Source organism: Cucurbita pepo, chromosome LG07 (assembly GCF_002806865.2).
Source record: "Cucurbita pepo subsp. pepo cultivar mu-cu-16 chromosome LG07, ASM280686v2, whole genome shotgun sequence".
Classification (NCBI taxonomy): domain Eukaryota; kingdom Viridiplantae; phylum Streptophyta; class Magnoliopsida; order Cucurbitales; family Cucurbitaceae; genus Cucurbita; species Cucurbita pepo.
In genome coordinates, this window is record NC_036644.1 from 3,135,119 (window position 1) to 3,142,686 (window position 7,568).

The 7,568-nt window shown below is 39.7% G+C and overlaps 3 protein-coding genes across 3 annotated transcripts in view; 2 read left to right on the forward strand and 1 right to left on the reverse strand.

Annotated features, from left to right (window-relative positions):
• The first annotated feature begins 553 nt into the window (after window positions 1-553).
• On the forward strand, window positions 554-2,259 carry LOC111798464 (thioredoxin-like 4, chloroplastic). Its single transcript, XM_023681623.1, has 4 exons — window positions 554-732; window positions 905-1,403; window positions 1,481-1,534; window positions 1,761-2,259. Exons 1-4 carry the CDS (start codon window positions 671-673, stop codon window positions 1,878-1,880), a joined length of 735 nt encoding a protein of 244 aa, XP_023537391.1. The 5' UTR covers window positions 554-670; the 3' UTR covers window positions 1,881-2,259.
• A 681-nt stretch (window positions 2,260-2,940) lies between these two features.
• On the reverse strand, window positions 2,941-5,021 carry LOC111798208 (photosystem I chlorophyll a/b-binding protein 5, chloroplastic-like). The gene is made up of 5 exons (XM_023681218.1): window positions 4,594-5,021; window positions 4,365-4,477; window positions 4,193-4,297; window positions 3,349-3,437; window positions 2,941-3,267 (listed from the first exon to the last, which is right to left on the reverse strand). The coding sequence occupies exons 1-5, from the start codon at window positions 4,927-4,929 to the stop codon at window positions 3,134-3,136; spliced, it is 777 nt and encodes a 258-aa protein (XP_023536986.1). The 5' UTR covers window positions 4,930-5,021; the 3' UTR covers window positions 2,941-3,133.
• A 1,539-nt stretch (window positions 5,022-6,560) lies between these two features.
• LOC111798343 (isoleucine--tRNA ligase, cytoplasmic-like) overlaps window positions 6,561-7,568 on the forward strand; it is a 24,899-nt gene continuing 23,891 nt past the window's right edge. The window contains exons 1-2 of the mRNA XM_023681421.1: window positions 6,561-6,703; window positions 6,842-7,499. Of these exons, the coding sequence (XP_023537189.1) occupies window positions 6,966-7,499 (534 nt within the window). The 5' untranslated portion in view covers window positions 6,561-6,703; window positions 6,842-6,965. The remainder of the gene's footprint in view (window positions 6,704-6,841; window positions 7,500-7,568) is intronic.

The following is a 7,568-nucleotide window of genomic DNA, read 5'->3' on the forward strand; positions in this document are numbered from 1 at the left end:
TAGTGTCTAGCTCTGATACCATTTTGCAACAGCTTAAGTCCACCGCTAGTAGATATTGTCCGCTTTGGCCCCATACGTATCACCGTCAACCTCATAGTTTTAAAATGCGTCTTTACGGAAAGGTTTCCACACTCTTATAAGAAATGTTTCGTTCTCCTCTCCAACACTCTTATAAGAAATGTTTCGTTCTCCTCTCCAACCGATGTGGGGTCTTACAATCCACCCCATGGGGGCTGGTGTCCTTCTGACACACTGCCTGGTGTCTAGCTCTGATACTATTGTAACAAGCATATATTGTCCGCTTTGACCGTTATGTATCGTCGTCAGTCTCATAGTTTTAAAACGCGTCTGTTAGGGAGATGTTTCCACACCTTTATAAGTAATTCTTCGTTTTCGACATGGATCTCAAATTGTTTCAGCCTTATCTACTAAGCTAGCTAGGAGTGATTAAACTTGTCTGTGCTGATGTTAGAACATGTGGGTCGATAATGAAGTTGGGTCGATAATGAAGTTGAAGCTAAAATTGATAAAATTGATACTTTTGCTACCCATTCAATATTGGGCTTGGGCTGCTCCAACTTCTGATTTGTAGAAGAACCCATGAATCAATCCATGTCCACAAAACCTCCCACGTGAAAGGGAAATCAATGGCAACCAAAGGAAGAAGATAATGGTGGAGTCGTGTCATTTTCTCGTTCGCAGCTGCTCCTCTGCTCTTCTTCCCGCTCAGAGGTAAGCCACTGGTCCAACATTTGTTGCTTTCCACCATCAATTTTGTACCTCCTAACAGTCATTTTTCATCTTTCTGAATCGTTCATCGAAATTGCCTCTTTGATTACTGTTAAATAACACAACAAGATTGAAATACTGAATTGAATGCTACATCTGAATCTGTTTTCATTAGTTTTCCGATAGAAGTTCATTCACTAAACAAGACCCAAATCCTATATGTTGCAATGCAAAGACAGAACCAGAATGTACTGAAATGTAAAGCATTACTCAGTGTTGGAAAGCTCGAATCGAGAATAATACCCATTTCAATTCCCTTCTGGTTGTCTGAAAACCCGCATGTTCGATTGTCGATTACAAGGCCCGAAGCTCCACCATATCTGAGTATCAGACATGAATTGATGTTCAAGAGTAAACCCAGAGTTGCTGCTGGAAATCAGGCGGGGTTGTCCGACGAAGACGATGATCTTTGCCCTGTAGAATGTGTGAGGGAGTTCAAGACGGATGAAGAGTTCATCAGAATTCTAGACAGGGCAAAGGAAAGTGGAGCGCTGGTGGTTGTGGACTTTTATCGAACATCTTGTGGGAGTTGCAAGTACATAGAACAAGGGTTTGCGAAATTGTGCAGGGGATCTGGAGATCAAGAGGCTCCGGTTATCTTCTTGAAGCACAATGTGAGTAATCCATATCAGAGAAGTTGTTTTGTTGGAGAAATGAATTTGATTCTGGAACTGAATGCTTGTGATTTTAGGTCGTTGATGAATATGATGAACAATCTGAGGTTGCTGAACGACTGAGGATCAAGGTAAGTTTCTTTTCTCCTTCTTAATTAAATTATCTGAATGAACTCGTTGCTTCTGAAAATTTAGAGACTTAAACCATTTCTTAATCCCTTTTTCTAATCTTCAACAAATATCAAGAATGATTACCCATCCTCATCGATGAAAAGGGTATATGATCTGATCATCCTGTAGGTAACGAGGAGTTAGTGGTTTATTTTGTTGACTAATGTTGAAATTTGATGGGTGCAGACAGTGCCACTGTTCCACTTTTATAAAGATGGTGTGTTATTAGAAGCATTTCCCACTAGAGATAAAGAGAGGATTCTTGCAGCCATAACCAAATATTCATCCACTGCTCTTCAATTATGATTTTATCATTGTTCTTCTACACAAAACCTTTCTTATAATATCACCAAACAAACCCAAAATTCCGATACCAACCTCCATCTGTCCCTTCATCTGATATGAGTTCTTTGAACTATGTTCTTGATGAATATATTTGTTGTGAATTGTCACGATGATTTGGTTCATGAATTTCTTGGATTCATGGATGCTTTTGGTACATTTGCCATTTCAATTCATGAATCTATTGGATTCATTTAGTTCATCTCCCATATTGATACATTCTCTCATATTGGTACATGAATCATCTTAATTCGTGTATGAGCATTAGTATTGCTTTGATTCATGTATGAGAATTAATATTGTTAGGTCTGTATAAAGGTTTGTTACTAACATTGTTTTGAGACGTGGAGTTGTTGTCATTTTGTATTTGTCTAAAGACAATTGAGAGGAACTTTGTAAGTGAGACTTTGTAGCGTGAGAGTGTGAGAGATATACTTGTAAACACTTTGTTTATAGTAATTGTGTAACGGTCAACGACCATCGCTAGCAAATATGATCCTCTTTGGGTTTTTCTTTTGGGTTTTTCCTCAGTTTTTAAAACGCGTCTCTAGATGTTTCTACACTCTTATAAAGAATGATTCGTTCTTCGCCCCAAACGATGTGGGTTCTCATAATCCACCCCCTTTCGGGACCCAGTGTCCTTGCTGACGCATCACCTCGTGTCCACCCCCCTTTAGGGCTCAGCCTCCTCACTGGTACATCGCCCGAAATATAGCTTTGATATCATTTGTAACAACTCAAGTCCACCGTTAGTAGATATTGTCCTCTTTTGGTTTCTCTTTCGGGCATCCCCTCAAGGTTTCTAAAATGCGTTTGTTATGAAGAGGTTTCCACACCCTTATAAACAATGGTTCGTTTTCCTCCCCAACTGATGTGGAATCTCACAAATTGTCTACCACCCATGGATGTAGGAGAATTTCTTTTCTCCGAACCACGTAAGTCATTGTGTCTCTTTGTTCATTTATGTTCGTGGATGTGTAAGTGCAGTTAATCTTATTTCCACTTCCGTTACAACATATATATGTATCGAAAGAGAATAAGTGGATTTATCTATTCAAGCAATGAAACCTTCCTCAATTCTTTCATTTGCTATCTTGTTTGAATTTGGCAACAGTGTGAAACGAAGTATTCATTTGTTCTTTCATATGTACCATTTGTAGCTTACAAATTCTCTCCAAAGCCAGATAGCTTATATTTTGGTTCTTCAAGGACTTGAGCTAGCTGGAGAGGGTGTGGATAATAGTGTTGTGCCATGGATTAGAAAGGTGCTCCACAAGGTTGTCTATTGGCCCTGTTTGAGTTACATAAGCTTGCACAAAGATCCCCAGCATGGCTACCATTGCAAGCCGTCCTGGAATTTGAAGCAACCAAGATTAGTAGTCTGGGAAAACGAACACGAAGCAATAGACCAAAAATGAGTGCAAAACTTAACCATTCTTTATCTCCTTCAGCTTCCACTCATGTGCGTTCTTGATATCTTTAGCCAGACCCAGAGGATTTAGCAGAGGACCCCCTGGGTATCTGCAAGGAAGTTCAATCCATGAGATAAGTTCCACAAGATAAGTGTTTGTGTGCTCTATTGTAATCTGGATACCCATTGCTAGCAGATATTGTCCTGTTTAGACTTTCTCTTCCAAGCTTTCCCTCAAAGTTTTTAAAACGCGTTTATTAGGGAGAGATTTTCACACTCCCCTCGAACCGATGTGGGTGTGATCATATCAGAACTAATGCACCGAATACTATCAGGATTTTACAGTTGAACGTGCTTGGACGAGAGTAGTACTAAGTTGGGTGAACACCTGGGAAATCCTTGTGTTTCACTCCTTTTAAAAATCGTGAGGCTGACAGCGATATGTACGAGCCAAAGTGGACAATATCTGTTAGCGGTAGGCTTAAGCTATTACAAATGGAATCAGAACCAGACACCGGGCAGTGTACTAGCGAAGAAGACATTGAGCTCCTAAGGGGGTGGATTGTGAGATCCCACGTTAGTTGAAGAGTGGAACAAAACATTTCTTATAAAGGGTGTGGAAACCTCTCCCTAACATATGTGTTTTAAAACCGTGACACTAACGCGATATGTAAGGGGCCAAAACGGACAATATCAGCTAACAGTGGGCTTGGGCTGTTACAATTATTGTCGTCTTCGCTCGTGTTTTTCTTCTCTTACTCTAATTACACCTCGTTATTACCATAATTTAGATCTAGTTTATTTCTATGAGTTTCTTAGAGAAACGACCAAATACACATTTAAGAATAGACGAAAGGTTCGTTACCCGGGCTCGAGTCCTTCGAAAGCGGATTCTAATCCAAAGAAAGTCCCTTCTTGTGCTTGAGATCCAGGGCTTTTGAAATCCATATATCTTTTAGTTTCCACAAACCTACAAAAACAGAACAAATGAATACACAGCCACACACATGATGTTACAGATAAGTAAGAGTTCGAACCCCATCAACAGCAGCTGAACAATGAAGAGAGTTTCCTTATTGGCAAAGCCATATTCCACAGCACCCGCATTGTACCAAACTGGCAATTCACTGATTCCTGTTACACGAAGCAGCTGCCACACACACACACACACACACACACACACACAATGAAGAACACAAAATCTTTGTAAATTTATTGAAATTCAAGATTGAATTCGATAATGGGATTGAATTTTTAGTTACAGACATCTGTGAGGAGAATTCCAGAGACGCCAAGCATGGCGAAGCGAGAATGAACTAGCTCTGCTTGGACGAACCACTTCAAGCTATGTGGGTCTTCGCCGAGCCCAAGTGGGTCGAACCCAAAATCTCCGGCGAGGGTTCCGTCGAGATGCGGTGGAGGGTCGAGGCCGGGAAGCCATGTTTGGCGAGGCTGAGATTGAGATTGAGATTGAGCTTGAGCTATTACTGTGCGGCGGGAGGGTGATCGGAGGAGGTGTTGTTTGGGGCTCAATGAGGAACTGTAAAATGAAGAAGAGGGCAGGAGATGGAAGGATGTGGCGGCTGAAAGTGAAACCGCCATTGATGGATGTTCTTCGAGGAATCACAGGATGCTGTTATTCTTGTTGTGTTATCCTGTCTTTGTGTCTTGTCGGATCGAGTCTGTGGACTATGTGTTGATGGGTTGAGTTGTGGATTCAGCCCAATAGCTTTCTGATCACTAAGTTAAATTATTAAAATAATTTTAACGGATAAAAGATATTCTTGTTCTGTTAGTAGTACGTTTTTTAAATTTCTAAGATTAATGTTACCTAACGATCGCGACAGGAAACCCGAGAAGTTTAAAGTAAACCTAAAGTAAAAATGAACTTTCAAATTCGGGAGTTAATGCAATAGAAGATAAGAAAAACTAATATTTCTCTCACTCTGTCACGTGCTCCATCTTCTTATTCTTGTTTACACCATCTTTAGTAGTTCAATGTCGATGCTATCTCTCGATGATTCTGTTGTCATCATCGTTTTTCTTATAATCATATCGTCGTCGGCTACCATTGTCTTGATTTTGATTGTTTTTCCGACTTCTCAAACTACCATGGGCTACCATAATTGAGGCTTATATCGTTTGTATACCTCTTTAGTATCGAAAAACTCACATTGCTGTACAGTTGATACTCTTTTTGTGCTACCATAATTGAACGTCGGTTTCATCGTATGTAAAGTTCTTTAGTCTCTGAAGTGTTGTTTTACTTAGGGGTAATTTATATGGATGCGTTCTAATCTTAGTGTATGTCATCTCAATTTCCAACTCCAGTCGATGTTTGTTCTTTGCCACGAACAAACTAATAGGGTAGTCACCTAACCCTAATTGTCTCACAATATGAAGGTGTCAGAAGAGGAAGCAACTCTCGTATCTATCGGTTTTAATAGTCCTCCACTAGTTATCTTAATCGAACAAACACGTGACATACAATAGACAAAATATAATGCAAACATACCCTTACTCCTACTGTTACATGATTTACCCATTTTCACGCTATTCAATAAATTAACTTATAACATTGCAAATCCATTTTCACGCTATTCAATAAATTAACTTACAACATTGCAAATCTTGCACAATAAACAATAAACTACGCTTTAAAAGCACCTTTCTATGTGTTAGATATGCTTATATGACTTTAATTTAATCACTTGTGATCAAATTCGAACAAGCATGTTTGTCTTATAAGTAGCTTCGAACAAGCATGTTTGTCTTATAAGTAGACTAAAACGAATAGCTACTTATATGTGTCGTAGCTCCCAACTTGATCTAATTTCTTCCATATTCCTCAAATATGTCATGCAATAAATTATGAACGACATTGATATGGGATGAAAAATGGTTAAACCAACCACATTCGCTGCGAACCAACCACACTCGCTCTCTCGCATGACACCAACACGCTCTCTCGCATGACACCAACACACCCACTCACATTCCTCGTGTGTACACACTCATGCACTTTGAGAAAAATACCGTTTATCTTTTATGCTAGATCTTTCGTAAAATTTTAATTTGTAATTAAATTATAACTTTTTATAATTTAACCCAAAAAAAAAATTGTAATGATCAAAATTAAAATTTTAAAAGAAACAAAATCAACTAGAAAGAAAGAAAAAGAAAGAAAAAGAAAAAAAAGGTTTAAGCTTAAAACTGAGCTGAGCAGATCATAGCATACCAAACCAACGCCCTACCAAAGTAGAAACGCTGCTTATATTGGTTCCATTCGCATTTGTTTCCATGAAATCAGCCGTTGACAGTGAAGTTCTAGGGTAGCTTGGTGCAAACCCACTCTTTCCGCTTCCGCCAATCTCCTGTATTTCTCTCCAATTCTTCTCCAACACAGGATTCAAAGCTCAGTATCAATTACTTTGATTTGTTCTTTTTTTTTGTTCTTACTGCAAACTTTGAATGTTTTTCATCATCTTTCTCATTTTTCACCGAAACTATGCAGGTTGAATTCCGGGGAATTCTTGTTATTCCCCTGAATCCGTCTTTGCACTCTGATTGGCACCTGCCCTGCACATTTGGTCCATTTCTGAACAAACCCTTTTCTTGAACTTAAGTGTAGTGTCGCCATGGATGAGGTCTGTGAGGGTAAGGACTTTTCGTTCCCTAAGCACGAGGAGGGTGTGCTTGAGTATTGGTCTGATATCAAGGCGTTTGAGACTCAGCTTGAACGCACCCGGGACCTTCCTGAGTACATTTTTTATGATGGGCCTCCGTTTGCCACTGGTCTCCCACACTATGGTCACATATTGGCGGGGACGATCAAGGATATTGTCACCCGGTATCAGGTCATGACCGGTCATCATGTGACTCGTCGCTTTGGATGGGATTGCCATGGATTGCCTGTTGAGAATGAGATTGATCAGAAGCTGGGGATTAAGAGGAGGGACGATGTGTTGAAGATGGGGATTGAAAAGTACAATGAAGAATGCAGAAGTATAGTTACGAGGTATGTGGGGGAGTGGGAAAAAATCATCACGCGTACTGGACGATGGATTGATTTTAAGAACGATTATAAGACGATGGATTTGAAGTTCATGGAGAGTGTTTGGTGGGTTTTCTCTCAGCTCTACGAGAAGGGTCTTGTCTATAAAGGTTTCAAGGTTAGTTGGTTTACTAATTATCTCCATTTACACAATTCGGCTGATATTCCTGAAGTTTACTTGTATTAT

Coding starts and splice junctions, on each gene's coding strand:
- LOC111798464 (XM_023681623.1), top strand. CDS start 671: ATGGTGGAGTCGTGTCATTTTCTCGTTCGCAGCTGCTCCTCTGCTCTT. Junction 733..904: donor GCTCTTCTTCCCGCTCAGAG/GTAAGCCACTGG, acceptor TGTTTTCATTAG/TTTTCCGATAGAAGTTCATT. Junction 1,535..1,760: donor CTGAACGACTGAGGATCAAG/GTAAGTTTCTTT, acceptor TGATGGGTGCAG/ACAGTGCCACTGTTCCACTT.
- LOC111798208 (XM_023681218.1), bottom strand. CDS start 4,929: ATGGCGGTTTCACTTTCAGCCGCCACATCCTTCCATCTCCTGCCCTCT. Junction 4,298..4,364: donor GTTCAGCTGCTGTTGATGGG/GTTCGAACTCTT, acceptor CTGTTTTTGTAG/GTTTGTGGAAACTAAAAGAT. Junction 3,268..3,348: donor GCTGAAGGAGATAAAGAATG/GTTAAGTTTTGC, acceptor TTCAAATTCCAG/GACGGCTTGCAATGGTAGCC.